This window comes from Salvelinus alpinus, chromosome 5 (assembly GCF_045679555.1).
Source record: "Salvelinus alpinus chromosome 5, SLU_Salpinus.1, whole genome shotgun sequence".
Lineage (NCBI taxonomy): Eukaryota > Metazoa > Chordata > Actinopteri > Salmoniformes > Salmonidae > Salvelinus > Salvelinus alpinus.
The window spans coordinates 67,439,152-67,459,174 of record NC_092090.1 but is presented as its reverse complement, the minus strand read 5'-3'; the positions used below and the strand labels follow the sequence as shown (position 1 = coordinate 67,459,174).

At 47.3% G+C, this 20,023-nt stretch overlaps 1 protein-coding gene across 7 annotated transcripts in view; it reads left to right on the top strand.

Moving 5' to 3' along the window:
- The window catches only part of LOC139576570 (splicing regulator ARVCF-like), a 233,329-nt gene that overhangs the window by 153,261 nt on the left and 60,045 nt on the right, over nt 1-20,023 (top strand). For 3 of the 7 annotated variants that reach the window (XM_071402800.1, XM_071402807.1, XM_071402805.1), the window contains 4 exons: nt 9,595-9,753; nt 10,120-10,140; nt 11,986-12,138; nt 14,465-15,138. In XM_071402800.1, coding sequence (XP_071258901.1) covers nt 9,595-9,753; nt 10,120-10,140; nt 11,986-12,138; nt 14,465-15,138 — 1,007 coding nt within the window. The remainder of the gene's footprint in view (nt 1-9,594; nt 9,754-10,119; nt 10,141-11,985; nt 12,139-14,464; nt 15,139-20,023) is intronic. The other 4 variants (XM_071402806.1, XM_071402801.1, XM_071402804.1 and 1 more) reach the window with 2 other exon arrangements.

Genomic DNA, 20,023 nt, shown 5'->3' with positions numbered 1-20,023 from the left:
AGCCCCCTTATCTCACCGCAGAGTTGAAGGTTGGCTGTAAATCTGCTGGGCATTCTCTGACGGACCCCTGGGCCTGGCCTGGTTCGAAGTCTTGATGCCAAACAACTGCCTACGATATGGCTGGGGGCTGTGTGTCTGCGTCTTTACACGAGCTCTAAAAGGTTGGGCAGCGGCCGGCGGCTTAATGGCATCACACTGAGTGCATATTTGAAAAGCGGTGGCCGTTATCTTGATGTACTGCGTGGCCGCTGTGCTATGCGTTGTGCCTGGACTGGATGGAGAAATATGTTAGCGTTTTGCTGACATCTTGGCACTTTTGTAAAGGAGCCTGTCTTTCAGGGGACGGTAGGTATGTGTTAATACCCAGAGGCCCCCGGGGGCCCGTTATGAGCTCTACACTGTATCTGCCTGCAAGTCTAATGGTTCTCTCTCACACAGGGGGTTATGAGGTGGGGCTGTTTTCTTCCTCTCTTGTCTGTAAATGGGTTATCCCAAGGCAGCCGAGCACAGCCGTGTTTTAGTGTGGAGGGGGTCGGTGAGCGCTGGCCTGGCCTCGTAGCATTACTAGCTAGCAGGAAGTGGAACACATGTCCCTCTCCAACCCTCCGGAGCTCTCACATGAACTGAGCTTCTGGCAACAGTTGCTCTCTTTTCCCCCGGTCCTCTCTTCCTCCACCCCCCATCCCTCCTTCCTCCCCTCCCGATATAGTCAGGCGGCCTGCGAGGGGGGTCTTACACCCCTCTCGCTACAAGTTAGGCCATAATTACACCCCCCCCCCCCCTCATCCTCCTCCATCCATACCCTGCTACCGCGGAAGAAGAATTCCTCCCGTGTCTCTCAACTGCGCCGCGCCCCCTATCCAAACAAACAACCCCACCACGAGCACTGACCCCTACCAGAAGGCCTGGCCTCGTTGTTTTACCTCTGTTACCGCCATGTCATACCACGGCTCTAGTTGGAGTGCTCCTTTTTGTTTTTGTGTCCTCATCCTTTCCGCCGGTCTCCTCCTCTGTCCTTATCTTCGCCTCTCCCCCTCTCTTCTCCTCTTCTTCAATCTGTTTACTGAAATCTGGAGCTCTATAGAAGTGATTTATCCTCATGCCGGTTAGCCTGTCTGTGTTTGACAGAGCATATTCAGTGAGAACTGTCAGCGTGGAATGCAACCCAGAGCCAAGTCTGACTGCAGACAATGAAGTGGGAATGCTTGTGAAGTGTGACTTTAGTGTGTGCAGGTGTCATAAATAATTGTGCCATGTGAGAAATAACAAACGTTATTAATAAAATCGTTTTCGGAAAAAAATTCCCAGCCAATGAATCAGAATGAACATCAGCCCTGGAGACATTGGAATCATATCAGATGTTGCTTTTTTGTTGGATTGCGTTTCCATTAGTAGTTAGCTGGTTCCGTCACAGTGGGGGGGGGTAAGAGACTTTGAGCTCCTGTTGTGAGGCTATCAGACCGACCTCCCCTTGTGTTACAGCCAGGTTTTTATATTAGACTCATCGTTTCTTGAAAGTCAGAGGTAGCCTCTGTGTCTCGCAGCCAGCCCATCACCATGTCCAGTCAACCAAGTTTTATCCGGACTTTTATCCGGCTTTAGCACAAAGGAACAAAAGAGGTGGCCAGATGGGGATGGTGGTGTTTGAATGGTGGTGAAGGGGCTTCTGGGAAGCGGTAAGGAAAGGATGTCTTGGGCTGGGCAGGGAGAGAGGAGTGATGCAGGGCAGGCCTGTGAAACGAGGAGACTATGCATGAGGAGAGAGAAAGAGATTTGGCTCAGGATCACTCGCCAGAGGAGGGCAGATTATGCCCGGCTGCATCGTCAGGGCTTTGGCCGCTGTTGCGTGCGTGTGTGTTTGTTACGTCCTGTCCCAGTCGCTCTGCTGGGCTGTGCGTGTATTTGTTGCTCATTTCATTCTAATGGAACAAGTGTGTGTGTCTATAGATCAGAGTCTGTGTTACTTCATGTCCCAGTCCACTGGTCTGAGTGTGTTTGTCTCCACTTCCAGCTCCAAGTCGTCACCAGTCCACTAGCGGGATGCCCTCGTCCAGCCACCACGGATTAGATCTCCTCTCCCGTTCGTCTGTTCGCTCCTCCACTTCCTATCATTCCAGTCAAATAGGACCCAGCCGGGCTGCCCCTGCCCTGCCAGTAACTGAGCCGGGGGCTGACTGGGGGTACTTGGCTCTGGAGCCCTGTTGTGAGGGGCTTAGCCCAGGGACAGTGTGCTGTGTTGGGCCACTGCCACACATTGTCAGCCCGTCACCCTGGTTTCTCTTCCTCCTCCTGTTGACTTCCCTGCAGCTGCCGCCCCTCCAGGCCATTCCACAAGCAGCCCTTGTTTTGGCTGGCGTATTCCATCACGTTACTGTTTTTTATTGTTTTGTAACGGGCAAGGTAGTATAATATAGTGCATGGTTTCACGTCCGTTCCCTCAAAAACCCTTGTCATGTGACCTGAGTTCGAGTCTGGTGGAGGGGTGCCGGGAGGGCAGCCGGTAGAACAGAAGGGATGATGGGAAATTAGACGACCCAAGGTTACCCAAGCGGTCTTTGCTGGGGGATTAATTGTGTAATGATTGCTGGCAAGGATTTAGACTGAAATCCTGTTACCCATGCTGCTCTGGGGCAGGGAAGGAGACCGAGGTCCTGGAGAGGCAAGGTGACACTCATCACAGGTAGTCTTAGCCTGCTAGGAATCAAATGAGCTCGATCTTAACTGGAGGTACAGTAACCACTCCAACTAACCACAGGGCCTCAAATTATTTAATCTTACAAGTCTAAGGTATAATTCCTTAGTAGTGCATACTGAGCAGTTACTGCACATAAGATGTACAGTATTGGATTAAGACTGGAGGAATCCCTCTGTCTTTTTACCTGGGATATTTAGAACCGGGAAGTGTTATACACAGTGGTCTACACAGGAGAACAACTTGAGACATTTCTCATGGGTGATGGATTTTGTTACTCAATTCTTTCTCTTGCAACCCCAATGCAAGGACTTCTACATTAGACTTAGCGTTTCATACATAATTCAAGAGGGAAGATTGACACTGAAGTGCAGAACTTCAGTGTCACTATTGTTCCACTTATAGTTTCATACTGAAGCATCAAGCACAGAGGCTGCCCTCCCTTCACTCCTCTCTCCCCTCCTCCTCACCTCCCTCCCCTCCTCTGCTATCTCCTAGCAGGGACATGCCTGATGGTTGTGTGATTGATGACTCAGGGCTTGATAGAGATAGGAGGCTGCTGTTAATTAACATCCCCTGTATCTCTACATCTCCCGCTCACTACTTTTCTCACCCACCGTTTCATCCAGAACAACCCACATTAGTACGTCTCGGAATGATGGGAGAGGTGTTCTCTAAAGATGCTTTACAATTAAATATAATACTCAAACTACTCAGATTCCGTATCACAGCAAGACTTTGAGAAGGAAACTGAACAGGATCACATTTAAGTTCTCAAATAATATTGTTTCTCTGCATTTTGTTACGTTTCTGTTCAATGTAAACAAAAGGAGATTCAGTCATATGTTCATAGTCATATACAATACAGTGAAGACCTCTCCCTCTTCTAGACATGGTACTGTTGTGTGACCTTTTGTCAATCTGTGGGTGAGTCCCTAATGGCACCCCATTTCCTACGTAGTGCACTTTAGACCCGAGCCCTATAGGCACGGTCAAGAGTAGCACACTTCATAGGGAATAAGGTGCCATTCAGGACACAGTCTGTGCATCTTGCAGGGGAATTCCATGACTCACTGACTAGTGGGCTGTGTGGTAGTGATTCAGACCTGCCAGTTTTTACTGGCCTGTATTAGTGGAGCACAGGGCCATCTCATAGGAAACTGTGAAACTTTTTAGATGATCGTCAATTTGGATTCTGAAAGTCCAATATCTTCAACTTGACTGCTGACAAGAAAAACATTATGGGACGTTGTCAACAGTGGACTAATGAAAACATTTTTGTGGCGTTTTCCTTTAACTCAGCCTAACACCCCTGGTGTCAGGAGTTCACCTGTGTGTAAGCGTCTCCTCCTCTTGGAGAGCTGTCGGAGAGGTAAAGCGTCTCCTCCTCTTGGAGAGCTGTCGGAGGGGTAAAGCGTCTCCTCTTGGAGAGCTGTCGGAGAGGTAAAGCGTCTCCTCCTCTTGGAGAGCTGTCGGAGAGGTAAAGCGTCTCCTCCTCTTGGAGAGCTGTCGGAGAGGTAAAGCGTCTCCTCCTCTTGGAGAGCTGTCGGAGGGGTAAAGCGTCTCCTCTTGGAGAGCTGTCGGAGAGGTAAAGCGTCTCCTCCTCTTGGAGAGCTGTCGGAGAGGTAAAGCGTCTCATCCTCTTGGAGAGCTGTCGGAGAGGTAAAGCGTCTCCTCCTCTTGGAGAGCTGTCGGAGAGGTAAAGCGTCTCCTCCTCTTGGAGAGCTGTCGGAGAGGTAAAGCGTCTCCTCCTCTTGGAGAGCTGTCGGAGAGGTAAAGCGTCTCCTCCTCTTGGAGAGCTGTCGGAGAGGTAAAGCGTCTCCTCCTCTTGGAGACCTGTCGGAGAGGTAAAGCGTCTCCTCCTCTTGGAGAGCTGTCGGAGAGGTAAAGCGTCTCCTCCTCTTGGAGAGCTGTCGGAGAGGTAAAGCGTCTCCTCCTCTTGGAGAGCTGTCGGAGAGGTAAAGCGTCTCCTCCTCTTGGAGACCTGTCGGAGAGGTAAAGCGTCTCCTCCTCTTGGAGACCTGTCGGAGAGGTAAAGCGTCTCCTCCTCTTGGAGACCTGTCGGAGAGGTAAAGCGTCTCCTCCTCTTGGAGACCTGTCGGAGAGGTAAAGCGTCTCATCCTCTTGGAGAGCTGTCGGAGAGGTAAAGCGTCTCCTCCTCTTGGAGAGCTGTCGGAGAGGTAAAGCGTCTCCTCCTCTTGGAGAGCTGTCGGAGAGGTAAAGCGTCTCCTCCTCTTGGAGAGCTGTCGGAGAGGTAAAGCGTCTCCTCCTCTTGGAGACCTGTCGGAGAGGTAAAGCGTCTCCTCCTCTTGGAGACCTGTCGGAGAGGTAAAGCGTCTCCTCCTCTTGGAGACCTGTCGGAGAGGTAAAGCATCTCCTCCTCTTGGAGACCTGTCGGAGAGGTAAAGCGTCTCCTCCTCTTGGAGACCTGTCGGAGAGGTAAAGCGTCTCCTCCTCTTGGAGACCTGTCGGAGAGGTAAAGCATCTCCTCCTCTTGGAGACCTGTCGGAGAGGTAAAGCGTCTCCTCCTCTTGGAGAGCTGTCGGAGAGGTAAAGCATCTCCTCCTCTTGGAGACCTGTCGGAGAGGTAAAGCGTCTCCTCCTCTTGGAGAGCTGTCGGAGAGGTAAAGCGTCTCCTCCTCTTGGAGAGCTGTCGGAGAGGTAAAGCATCTCCTCCTCTTGGAGACCTGTCGGAGAGGTAAAGCGTCTCCTCCTCTTGGAGAGCTGTCGGAGAGGTAAAGCATCTCCTCCTCTTGGAGACCTGTCGGAGAGGTAAAGCGTCTCCTCCTCTTGGAGACCTGTCGGAGAGGTAAAGCGTCTCCTCCTCTTGGAGAGCTGTCGGAGAGGTAAAGCGGGGTATATGGATAGAGCCAGCCCTCTGCTCCCATACTGTGAGACGGATACAGACAGAAAAGGCTGAATAAAGTGCAGGTTTGGCTAATCCTCCACCTGCCTCGAGGCCAAATCATTGTCTGTCTGACACTTCAGTCTCTCCTCTCTATTCCCTTCTCCCTCCTAAATTGGTTGAAAACCGAAGCCTTTCTCAGAAGTTTTGGTCTTTCACTCTGTGGAGCTGTAGTATGGCATCTGCTGACCTAACTGTAATTGGGGAATGTGCGGTTTGCACAAACTATATTGCGTTGTATTGTGTTCCTCCCGAGCTATGATCTTGTTCAATATGTGTAATCCTTTGGTTCACAGTAATATGCAGTGCATTCGGAAAGTATTCAGTCCCCTTGACTTTTTCTCATCAATCTACACACAATATCCCATAATGATTTTTTTTTTTTTTTTTTAAATGTTTGTATTTGTATATACATTTTGGGGGGGGAAATAACCCATTTACATAAGTATTCAGACCCTTTACTCAGTACTTTGTTGAAGTACCTTTGGCAGTGATTACAGCCTCGAGTCTTCTTGGGTATGACGCCACAAGCTTGGCACATCTGTATTTGAGGAGTTTCTCCCATTCTTCTTTGCAGATCCTCTCAAGCTCTGTCAGGTTGGATGGGGAGCATCACTGCACAGCTATTTTCAGGTCTCTCTCGATGTTCGACTGGGTTCAAATCCGGACTCTGGCTGGGCCACTCAAGGACATTCAGAGACGTGTCCCAAAACTACTGCGATGTCTTTGTTGTGTCTCCAGACGTGACGCTTGGCATTCAGGCCAAAGGGTTCAATCTTGGTTTCACCAGACCAGAGAATTTAGATTATCATGGTCTGAGGTGCCTTTTGGCAAATTCCTAGCAGACTATCATGTTCCTTTTACTGAGGAGAGCTTCCGTCTGGCCATTCTACCATAAAGGCCTGATTGGTGGAGTGCTGCAGAGATGGTTGTCCTTCTGGAAGGTTCTCCCATCTCCACAGAGGAACTCTGGAGCTCTGTCGGAGTGACCATCGGGTTCTTGGTCACCTCCCTGACCAAGGCTCTTCTCCTCCGATTGCTCAGTTTGGGTGAGTGGCCAGCTCTAGGAGGAGTCTTGGTGGTTCCAAACTTCTTCCATTTAAGAATGATGGAGCCCGCTGTGTTCTTCAGGATCTTCAATGCTGTAGAAATGTTTTGGTACCCTTCCCTAGATCTGTGCCTCGACACAATCCTGTCTCGGAGGTCGACGGACAATTCCTTCGAGCTCATGGTTTGGTTTTGTTCTGAAATGCACTGTCGACTGTGAGGCCTTATATAGACAGATGTGTGTGCCTTTCCAAATCATGTCCAATGAATTGATTTTACCACAGGTGGACTCCAATGAAGTTGTAGAAACATCTCAAGGATGATCAGAAAAGAGGATGTGCCTGAGCTCAATTTTGAGTCTCATAGCAAAGGGTCTGAGTACTTATATAAATAAGCCGGATGTGGAGGTCCTGGGTTGGCGTGGTTACTCGTGGTCTGCGGTTGTGAGGCAGGGTTGGACGTTCTGCCAAATTCTCTAAAACGATGTTGGATGCACTTTATGGTAGAGAAATGAACATTCAATTCTCTGGCAACAGCTTTGGTGGACATAGCTGCAGTCAGCATGCCAATTGCACACTCCCTCAACTTGAGACATCTGTGGCATTGTATTGAGACTAAACTGCACATTTTAAAGTGGCCCTTTATTGTCCCCAGCACAAGGTGCACCTGTAATGATCATGCTGTTTAATCAGCATCTTGATATGCCACCTGTCATGTTGATGGATTATCTTGGCAAAGGAGAAATGCTCGCTAATAGGGATGTAAACAAATGTGTGCACAATTTGAGATAGAAACCTTTTGTGCGTGGAATATTTCTTGATTCTTTTTCATTTCAGCTCATGAAACATGGGATCAACACTTAACATGTTGCGTTTGTAGTTTTGTTCAGTATAGTTATAGGATGTGTATCATGGCAACAGTACATATCACTTGGACACGCATGTGTGCGCGCATTCTTTTTATGTTTATCCCAATGAAAGGTCACCTTTAGATGACAGCCTCCCCCATCTCTTCCCAGTATGCGTCCTCTTTCTTTCGTTCTTTCTTTCATTCTTTCTTTTTGCTCACTTTCGTTCTTTCTTTCTTTCTTTTGAAGGGTGGGAGTGGGTTAAGAGAGGGAGGAAATAGGCAGGAAGAGAGAGGGGGAGGGACGGACGAGGCATTACTCTGGGATCAAGCAGCTGGTTAGTCAGCTAGTAGGCCGCTGAGTTGCTTTGCTCTAGCCACAGCTTGCTTGTTAGTCTTTTAAGTGGCGGCCTTTGATTACATAGTCCTGTTTTGATGGTATTCTCTGGCGTTCAGGGATGTGGTGTCTCAAGTATAGCCAGGAAGAGCTGTCCTGGCCGTTGGCTGGCTACCACAGCTGAGAATTCACTGTACACACACGGATGCACTCTCTTGCATGCTTGCACAGTTGCCGACTTCTAAACTCGCACGCCATAGTTCAGTCCTCTAGTCAGCCTTCAAGCCTGTGAGTTCCCTGCATCCCGGTGAAGGGATGTTCAAACTGACAGGTCTGGCCCACATCAGACATACTTTACTGTGTGTACAGTACCGGAGATGGGGACAATTCTGAATGCAGCAGGTTTTTGGTCTCGTCCTACACAAAGAACAACCAAGTATTACATCACATTGCTAGGTAAATAAACACTCTGTTCTGAGGACCGTTACAAAGAGAGCTTTCATCCCACACTACTTGATTAACCAAAGGTCAATTGCTTTTTCAAACGTCCCACAACAGTTGACTGAGAAAATGACTCTCTGTACCTCAGCTATTCTTCCCAGTCATTAGTCCCAATAACGGAGGGCTGACACACTGCTCCGAGGGAAATTACTTAACACACAATTGACTTCACTAATTGACTCTACTGCTGTGACGAGGAGAAACTTTCTTTGACTTTGTCCCTGAAAACGATGTCCAGAATCCCCCTCCCATCCCTGTACACACACGCAAACCTAACAGCCCGGCCCAAAGGATTAGGGAGGAGAAGATCCCCAACATGAAAGCGGAGTCTTCTGACTGATCAGCAAGACGGACGGGCAGCAGATCAATCAGGTTTCAGTGAGACAGAGGGTCTTTGAAGCGGCTAGCTAACACTGCTTGGCTAATCAATGAAGAACTGCCCGCTTGTTAGCACCTTCAAAGACTCATAGAAAACAAACAGTCCCTCTGGCATCATCAACTCTGTGCCTGCCTCACCCAGCCCTCCCTCCCTCCACGCCACTTTGCTAAACCCACAATGCCACACACAACTCATCTCTCCCTCTTGCTCTTATTCTGTCTTGAGTTTTTTCTCTCACTCTCTCTCTCTCCCTCCGTCGCTCTCTCTCTCTTGCGCTCGCTACTTGGTTGTTGATGATTAAATGCAAATGGCTTCCTTCCTATATTCCACATGAAGAGGGTGTACAGTAGTTTGTTGATGTTAATTTTCTTTGAGTATGGAAGCAGAGTGTTGGCAGTAGTGGATGACCTCATGGAACTTCCTGTGGCAGGAACAGGTAGTTCTTTACACGCACACACACCGACACAATATGGATCAAATGCAATATGCCTGATAGCCCTCTAGGCTTTGGTTTCATTGAGTGCTATGGCCACTTCTGACTGGATAAATCTTTTCTGATGATGATGGGATATTGTAACTGCGTATAAATTGCATCCTCAGACCTTGTATGTATGGTGTGTGTGTGTGTGTGTGTGTGTGTGTGTGTGTGTGTGTGTGTGTGTGTGTGTGTGTGTGTGTGTGTAGGTTCAGTACCAGAGTCCAGACTACATACAGTATACCCCGGTGGTTACAGATCCGCTATCACTCCGACTGTGCTATCAATAAAAAAATGCCCAAAGTGATCGGCACACAGATCTCCTTTAAAAAAAACATCACTTTGTATATTATGGTCCACTCCATGTCCACAAGTGTCCTCTTCTTCCTTCCCTCCCTCACTCTCTCTCCAGGAGCAGAGCCCCAGTAACCAGACGTCTCTGGCCATGATGCAGGAGCCCCAGGAGATGGTGGAGGAGACGGTCACCATTGAGGAGGACCCTGGCACACCCACCTCCCACGTGTCTGTGGTCACCTCCGACGACGGCACCACGCGACGCACAGAAACCAAGGTACTGGGGGAAGCAACGTTGTCACACATCACATCAAATTAGGTAGTTGGTACCTAGGTGCTGGAGGAGAAGAAATTCAATGCCCACACACTATATTGAAACTTTTTAATGCAACAAATTGTTTGGGTTGCTTACAACCCTGTGAAATGTATGTGGCAGGTTGCTGCAGTAAAACAGCATGGTAATTGTTTTATGGTAACTCGGCAGCCTAAAGTGACGGTCTCTAAGGCCCGTGATCCTTTAGCCAGCTGCCCAGATTTTGTCTTACAATTTGGTTACTGTTTCAGTATTGCTCCTACAGTATTTTGTGTTGCGGGTTCTTTTTTCTTGATTCCCCTCTATTGTGTTTTGTTGTTTCTATATAAGGATATGTCAACTAACCTGAAGGTGAGTTGGAAAAATTTCCCCCCTCGTCACTTTACTATCAACTCACGACACCATTTTGTGTGTGCCCATGTCAGCCGCGCGCGGCCACGCCCTTCTGTCACACAGGCAGTCTGTCTCTTACCGCATCACAGCCAGCCCAACGCTCCAGTATTTTTACTCTTACTGTCCTTCCTGAACGTAGCTCACAGCTTTCCCCCTTCAGTCAGGCCTGCTCCACGCCATGCACACTACCTCTCCAGACAGTGTCTCAGTGCCGTGTGCTTCCGGATGGAATGGGGCTCCCAAAATGGCACCAAGTTCTATAGAGCTCTGGTCAAAACTAGTGCACCATATAGGGAGTAGGGTGCAATTTGGGACGCAGGCCAAATAGAGCGGAGATGTTATTTTCCGAAAATCTGGTTCCCTAGGGAATGACCCTGGCTAGAGCTGCTGGTACACTAGAGACACTACAGCATCTGCAATTAAACAGCCCAGCTAATCCCTCTGTTTCACTGTGTGTGCTGCTATCCTATTGTAAGGGATTGGACACATGTACACTAAAGCGAACAGGCACACACACAGGCACACACACACAGGCACACACACACACAGGCACACACACACACACACACACACACACACACACACACACACACACACACACACACAGCTAAATAAAACATTAATCAAGGGCTTGGGGATTGAGGGAGTGAGGGTCACTGATTTTAAGGACACAACTCCATAGGGACGAAAGAGGATGCTTTTTGGAAGTAATTTTGAGGGGAAGAAGCAGATTAAGAGACGGTTTTGACCGTTCCTTTCTAATTGGTGTCATCGGTTGGCCAGCCAGCTTGTGATGGAAGCCTGCATACGTGACATTTCCAGACTTTCATCCCTCTCTCTCAATCGCTTTCTCTCCCTCTCTTTCTTACTCTCCCTCGCCCTCTCACTCTTTTTCTTATCTGTTGAATTTACAGTATGTGTAATTGGGTTCCTTTGAACAGGAGGCTCCAGCTGGCTACTTACTGCTAATGCATTTCCTTTCATGTATTCTGAGTATCCCCTCCAAGCACAACGAGATTTCACACTATTGCTTTTGGAAAAAAAACATGTTTTTTTAATGCTAAACACATATGCAAACAAGGCAAGCAGCAGTATAAGCAGTATCAGTAGCCAGCCACCACACTGAAACAAACAGACCAAAAGAAGGCCTGGGAATAAGTTAATGTGGAGTGGCGTTCGCTGTTTAAAGGCTAACTATCTAACCGCTCCAGCTGTGAAGGAGTGAGTCAGTCAACTGGCTGGCTAGTATGTGGTACTCGCTAACTGGTGGGAAGGGAAGGCTCTGCATCACGTGCAAGCACATACACACACACACACACACACACACAGGGAATGGGTGTCACCATGTCCATCCTCCATCTCCCTCCCAACACACTGTGTTTTTCTGTGGACGTGGTCCAGTGAGGGTTGTGTGATCACACTGTTCTTTTAAAGGAGGTAAATAAAAACTATAAAAAGCAGCAGCGTTCCTTCCGTGTCCTGTGGATGGGAGTAAATGAGGGTTAAGGCACGCCACAAACTCAAACAACACAACAGGCCTTAATACACAACAGCACACACGAGGGAGAAAGGTTTGAATGGAAAGAACGAAACCCACTCGGATACAAAATGCAAAACTGTAGCGGCAGTCAATTTGAATGTTCTGTTTTTACGCTGTCATTGTTTTGGTGCTGATCTTTTTCCTATGTTGTTGAATGGGTTGAATCAACAGGCTCGTCCATGTACCGTGTATGTGCAGACAACTGCCAATGTGATGCCCGGTACTACTTATTGACCACCTCCGCCATCAACACTTTCCCATAGGTGACCAAGGTGATCAAAACCATCACCCGCCACACTTACCTGCCAGTGACCATCATCGAGACCCTGGTGGTGCCGGAAGGTTCCATCTCACCGCAGTCCAAACCCAGCACCCCAGTGCCCACCTCTTCTCCCACCCCATCACAGACAGACAGAGTAAAGAACCCAAAGGCTTTTTGTTGTTGTCTTGAAGTGAACCCCTAACCCTTCCTGCTCATATCTCCCTAAACCTCCCACTAACTCCCGGGCAGTTGGTTTATCAGTTTGAGCTCTCTGTCTATAAAAGTTGAATGCGGCAGAGATGGTGAAAGTGTTACGGCGCTATAAAAACAGCGTGGGATGCCTGCCCTCCCTCCCCTTTAACAGCCTAACACTTGGTAAACATAGGCCCCGGTTTGACTGCAAGCACCTTCCATTAGAGCGAGGGAGCGCACTGCCTTAGCCACATGGCCCTGACAAATACATACAGACCCACAAACACACACACACACACCAGCGTTTTAGAGATTCTCGTTTAGCCCGTTTACAGTAGTCTAGATGGGCCTTTTCTGTAGCCTTCTCTGAAGCACCATCCCCAGGCCCCCGGTTTGCTTGTTTTTGCATGTTGTGATCTATAGCGGATCAAAGTTCTGTTTGAAACCTGTCTGACGGTTTCTCGTGCCGTACCAGCGAAGGCTCTTTAGAAGTCATGTTAGTACAAAAGTCATGTTCATCAAGGCTTCTCTCCCTGGCTGAGTTGGAAGACGGGCTCGTCAAAGATGGAGGGAGTTTGTGCCACGGCAGATGTTTAGCCTGTGGTGGTTATACCTTTTTAGGACCAGAATCAAGATTGAAGAACACTGCTGAATAGTTCCTGGTAGTGGTCCTCAACCCCAGGCCTAAGAGATCATCTCCACATTTCAGCACAGTGTAGGAGGCAACGGGTCCTTTTGAGTGAAGAGCGACCCCCGTCCCAACCAGACCTGCACTCAATTACCGTCACCACCTCCGTTTGAAATGAATGGCAATAAAAGTCCTTTAATCAAGCAGCTGAGAAGAGAAAGACAGCCTGTTATTTCAAGGCCAGCGGTTCAAGCTGTTTCATTAAGTTTGGAATCTGACAAAGGCTTTATTTTTAACATGAAAGGGAAGATTGTGTGCGAGTTACACTCGAAGGGAGGGGGAGCAGCTCTGCCAGCGTAGTGTGAAGTAGCAAACCGATGGATGGCAGTGAAGGGTGGTCTTTAGATGTTACTGAAGCGCCATAATTATTCACTAACATGACTGAGAATAGACCGTTTCTTGGCCGATTTGAATTTAAAATACCACAGTTGGGGACAGGGTGTGAACAAACTAAAGGCTTTGTGAAAATGGGATCAAGATTTCAAGTTCTCATATGTAATGACTGTGAACGTTTAACATTTATGATTCACGTGTTGTTCCCTGCTTCCTCTTTTGAGATGTTTAGGACCTTATTGAGTTTCCTCGTTATCGTTTCATGCCTTTGCTTCAATTCTTGTGGGAATGGACCCTCTCCGTGCACCTTGTCAGACACAACGCGAATCGCATCAGACATGGGGCCCCTTCCAATGACGATTAATTTTCATCAATCTCATTAATTCTGAAAATGAATTTATAGCCGCGGACAAAATAGCCAATTATCGCCACTGCAGAATTCACTGGGCAGCAAATTGGTTTCTGTATCAATGCTGAACCTCAGGCTGAGGTTAGATGCAGCTAACTCTCCGACTGCCAGGCGGCTTCAGGACTCAGACAAGTAGGATTGTGATGTAGGAAGTACAAAATGTATCGATATACAGTAGATATAGTATACTAGTGCTCTATAAGACAGTCAGTCCCCAGTTATGACTGTCACCTTCCGAAATGGCCCCCTATTCCATAGGTGGGGGGGGGGACATGTCACACAAACTCACCCTTATTTCCAACACAACCTAGCCTTGTTTTTTTTGAATAGAAATGGATGAAAAGCAATGGTACGACCCTTTCTCCTTTGGAGTTTCCCAATGCATGACCTTCGACCTGTTATTGACAGTGCCTGCCTGCAGTGTCACTCTTTAAAGGAACAATGTTGTCCTCATCTCATTCCTCAGCACTCTCACTGTGTGGCATCGGCATCCCACTGGCCTGTCTGTGATTCAACAGGCTGCATCGGTGTGCTGTGTCCATGCTGTGTCTCCGTCCTAACCACCTGTCTCTCACTGGGTTTATCTGTAGGTAACCTCCTCCCCAGGCTGACTTAATACCATATAGAGAGAGCTGTCTGGGGACGGGATTAATCTGTCGTCTGTCTGGTGGGACACCTGAACATACTGCTAAGTACAGTCATGTCAGGGTGATCCGAATGTTTCAACATTGTCCTCATCAACTGTTGTGTGTGTGTGTGGCCCATACACACACACTAGACTTTCAGGATTGGGTAGGAACTGATTTAACTTATAATGTAATCAGTCTAACTCTGTCTTTGTGACCTCCTCTCCTCTAGGTGACGAAGATGGTGAAGACGGTGACCACGCGGACGGTTCGACAGGTGCCCCTGGGCCCCGACGGCCTGCCCCTGCCCGAGGGCTCCTCCCCGCTGGGCAGCTACACAGACTCCATCGACCGGCGCTACCTGAAGAACGGCGAGCGCTACATCACCACGCCGCAGGCCACCTCCACGCTCACTCGCTCCTACAACAACTACAACGACTCCTACACCGACACGCTCCCCCCCGATGCCGGCGGGAGCCAGTATGGTGGGCGTCACTATGGCCTCCACGACGGCTACGGGATTGGAGACGTGACAGACAACTACGGCAGCCTGTCGCGTGGCGTCAACTTCCGGCCGCCCCGCTATCCCTACGCCATGGCTAACAGCTACCGGACGGAGAACAGCTACGGGACCTTACCCATTCGGAAGGATGACTACGGCCACGTGGCCCAGCCTCAGGTGCCCATGGGCAGCAGCAGTGTGGACCTGAACCGGTCACAGCCAGAACGCTTCCAGCCAGAGCCCTACGGACTGGAGGACGACCGCCGCAGCCTGGGCCCTGAGGAGGAGGAGCCCTATGACCTGGACCCTGACTACTCCACCGCCGGCCGGCGCCAAGGCACGCTGCCTGGCACCAACCGCGGCAGGACCGTGAGAGAGCCGCTCCGCGACGGGCCACGTGTCAGGTGAGAACGATAGACGTGACAGAACGCTGTCTGGTTTTAGTCATCTGAAAATGTTTAGGTGACCTGGAAGATAGGATTGGACTGGTTTGGTCTGGTTTAGGTTGTCTGAAAAAATGGATGTGAGCTGCTTTCTTGGCCAGGTCTATCTTGAAAACAAGTCTTTCTTGTTACATATAAAGTATAGTTAGGACTCATCTTTTGAGCAGGGTTGAGATTAGAATCTTAGCTGTGATGATTGTTGTTTGAGAGGATGTAGCAACCTGTATCATCCTAGCTGTATCCTAGCTACGCCTTGGTGCGTCTTAGCTGCAGGAGACCAATTCTTTCCTCTAAGTGGTGGACAATGAGGACTAGTTTTATGTATGGCTACAGGCATTGTCTGAGACGTGAGAAGAATAGTCTTCTCAAGATGAGGAAAATTAAGAATACATGTCTTATTCTTCTAGAATGCGTGAGAAACAAAGGTGTGTGTGTGTGTGTGTGTACATATGTGAACAGATGTCTTTTCTCCTTGAGATTCTTACAGAGGAGGCGGCGTTGAAGGGAAGAGGCTTTGATATCCGTTTTCATGCAAATGGCAGTTGAACATGTGTTTATGTCAGAAAGACACTGTTAGACATAGAAAGAGGGAGGGAGAAGAGACCGTTAGGCAGAGGAAGAGAGAGAAATAAAGGCAGATATACAGAGGGAGGGGGAGAGAGAGAGGCAGTTCGACAAAGAGGCCTTGAGCGACGGACAGTTCGATAGGGAAACAGACGGAGGGAAAGTGGAGATCGTTAGACATAGGAAGAGGAGATTGAGGGAGAGCTGGAGCGAGAAAGAAAGAGAAGCGGTGAGATCGAGGGAGAGAGACGGTGTTTTCTGTCTCTCTTCCCTGAGCCGTGTCACTCTGGGCGACCTTCATTAACATGTCTGTAACCTCCAGATCCTTCTGCCAGAAACCAGCCAGTTAGCCTCTGACAAAACCCCCATAATGACCTAGTCATGATTGCGCTAAAGTTCTGCATATGGCTTAGGATGAAATGTAGCCATAATGCTGAGGTGGCATTGGCACACACTTACTAGACTTTTCGCACATTGGCTACACATATACAGCAATGTAAACTTGCTAACTTGTCTCGACGCTACCTCGGGGGGGTTGCGCTCGACACTCGCATGACAGTTGCCCCCCCCCCCTGCTAGCGAACGTTACCTAGCAGTGTGAAGTATAATATTATAATATGAATGACACTGTATGGTAACGTTACTGTACTTTTATATTCATGTGGGAGGGTTAAACGCTCATTATTGATATGCTAATGTTGCTAGGGGTGGTTAGGCTACAATTAGGCTGCGGAAATGTTCGCTAAATTGAGGTGAGTGCCGCGCGCGATCATCTTGTCTGGTTGGCTCATTTATTAGCGCTGATCAGAACATTTAGCCAGCATGTTATGTAGCCTAACAAGTGGATTATGTTGCTCTTCACTTGCGGTAACTTAGTAGCCTAGGCCTACTCCCGACCTAAAAGCCTGTGACTTGTCTTAATCAATGTGATGTTGTTTAACTGAATATTCTGTATATTTGGTTAATTCTGTCTGGGCAAATAAGTGGTGGTGGTATACCTCATTTATCAATGATCAGAAACGTTTAGCATGCGATAATGTAGCCTAAATCAAGTGTAGGACTATTTATTTTCCTCGATCGCATATAGGCAACTCCAAAAGCCCGCGGAGGTTGTGGAAGACCTGACGCCTGCTCCCTAACGAAGCAGAGTGAGGGTAGGGAAGAGATTTGAACATGGATTTTTTTTTAGATATACAAAACATAAGCTCGGGCTCTGTTTCCAAATTTCACACGTTCCCTTGACGCAAATATTATTTGTATTTTATTCTGTTATGTTGCATTATATTATTAGCCTACCATAAAATGTGTGTTTACTGTGATCAGGGTAAATGTCTTGTCTGTTTAATGAACAAAACAACTATTGATTTAACTTTCATGGCGCAGCCATGTTTCCCTATAGGCTGCATAGACCCGATAATAATGGATTTCTTTGATGTATTTAAATAGATATCTACCCACATCGGCCCACATCTACTACCACTCCTACTTGCCGCTATTGTGTGCGGGAGATATAAAAGGCTTATCCCGGCAAAAAATGGGGACTGTATGAATTGGGTTCTTAAAAATATTGCCAGATAAAAAAAAAAAAATGACAGGCAACATTCCGTTAAGTCTGTCTGTCTGTCAAGGCTACAATTAGTACCACATTATCTCCCCTTGTGATTGTGCAGTCCCATCAGGCCACACAGTGTCCACTTTTCCTGTACTCTGTAGCACAAGAAAGAAACCTCAAGCAAATTGAAGGTGATGTTTGACGTGGAGCAGCGTGTGTTTAAAATACTTATTTTTTTGACCAGTGATCTGTAACAGATGGATTTATTCAAATATTCTCTTTTTTTCTTTCCATCGGAGAAGAATGAAATAAGCCAGTTTGAATGTAAGTGAGCTGAGGTAGTTTGTGAGGGAGGAAGAGAGGAATCCTGTGTGTCTGTCATGGAGATGTTCAAAGGTGATGCATAATAGCATTGTGGCAGCCTCTGACAGTGCTGGGCTGCATTTCGGGGACTTTGTTAATCAAGCACACATACACACCCTGGAATGTAAACGCAGCGTGGTGATGTGTTATATTTACGTCCTTGCGACATCCCTACCCCATTGAAGTTTACATTTTTAAAAGTTAAAGTTGCGCTATGCAGATATCGCTCCAGCGTTTATTTCCTGGTTTCGAAAACTCTAATAGTTCACCTAATTTCAGTTTATGAAACAAAATAATATAATATAGTGTAGAGAATCATTGTACCATCTAAACCGCTGTGAAATATATGTTCCATAACCAAAAATATTGTGTTTGCAGCATTTTGAAACTGGTGTACATAACTGAAGTAAAAGACTCAAAAACAAAACTTAAGAATGGAAAGCATAGAAATAGCACACACAGAACAGATCTACTTCATATACTTGCTTTCATGTAGAATGATAGATCTATAACTCAGATTTCTATGAATTTGGTCGGGTCACCCAAAACGTTAGATATTACCAATTTTAAGGTTGGGGTTATAGTTTAGAGTGTCCTGGATAGCACTAACGGTTAAAGTTATGCCTAGTGCAGGGGTGGGAAGTACAGATGCTCTTTAATCAGAGCTTCTGTCTGCATGGAACACACACGCACACACTTCCAGACACACACACACACACACACACACACACACACACACACACACACACACACACACACACTTCCAGATACAAACGTACCCACATATATACACACACACACACTGCCAGACAATGAGTCACTCTATCAGCTTGAGAGGCGGTTGCTGTGACAGGCAATTTGTACTGTACGCTACATGTTTCACAACATACTAACGCACACACACGCACTTCATTAGGCAATTAAGATGGCTAGCTCACTGATTAATTTTCACAACGCGATAACTTATCAACGTGTACCTTGCATTTCATCTTTTTTTTACCTAAGTCCAATGACATGGTAACATTTTTAGTTGATTTCACGTTAGTTGACAGCACTACCAAATGTTAATCAAAATGAAATGTTGAACTGACGTCTGTGCCCAGTGGGTGAGTCCTTTCTTTGGGAAAAACCTCACATACCGTCTTTCCATCATACACCATCACTGCTGTGCTCCATCACTTCCTGTATCACCTTTCAAACCAACCGACCTGATGATGTAACACATCTGGAATCCAGTTATAATAATACAACTGGATCTAGAATTAGCATGGCAAGGAGCGCACCCCCAGAGCCCTCGTCTGTCTCCACACACACGTTATGTAATTCTATCCTAAAATGTATTTGCGTTCAAAATCCTTTTTTCCCTAACCCTTAAACCTAACCCTTACCATAATCCTAAACCTAACCCTTACCATAACCCTAAACTTGACCTGTAACCCTAACTCCTTGCTCGCTCTCGCACGCACACACGCACACACTCATTAGTATCCCTCCATTAATAGTATGATGTTGAGTCTGCTGTATAAATGGCTTTAATGAATGTGTGAGTTAAAGCATTTTAATTACAGCTTATCATCTAGTCGCTTTGAAAACCCTCGATTATGGGAAAAGGAAAATTAAGATGTTTAGTGCAATATGGCTTCCTGCGCTTTCGCCGAGCATGGTGGTTATAGTAATCTATTACCGGATAAGAGGGTATAGTAATCTATTACAGGATAAGAGGGAAGAACTGTGCTGCCCACGCTCCTAGTCTTTAGTAACAAGTGTGTGTGTGTGTGTGTGTGTAGGTGTGTGTCAGGGATCATCAACCAGGTTAAGCGGATGGTCAGGAGGCTGGAACACAATTACAAATAATTTGTGGACTGAATTGACCGCAAGAAGGCCAAACAGATATACACTGAATACAAATTTAAACACAACATGTGAAGTTTGTCTCATGTTTCATCCCAGAATTGTTCCATAGGCACAAAAAGCTTATTTCTCTAATGTTTTATGAACCAATTTGTTTAAATCCCTGTTAGTGAGCATTTTTCCTTTCCCAAGATAATCCATCCACCTGCCAGGTGTGGCACATCAAGAAGCTGACTAAACAGCATAAACATTACACAGGTGCACCTTGTGCTGGGGACAATAAAACACGACTCTAAAATGTGCCGTTTTGTGGCACAACACAATGCCACAGATGCATCACGTTTTGAGGGAGGGTGCAGTTGGCATGCTGACTGCAGGAATGTCCACTAGAGCTGTTGCCAGAGAATTTAATGTTAATTTCTCTACCATAAGCCGACTCCAACGTCATTTTAAAGAATTTGTCAGTACGTCCAACCAGCCTCACAACCGCAGACCACGTGCAACCACACCAGCCCA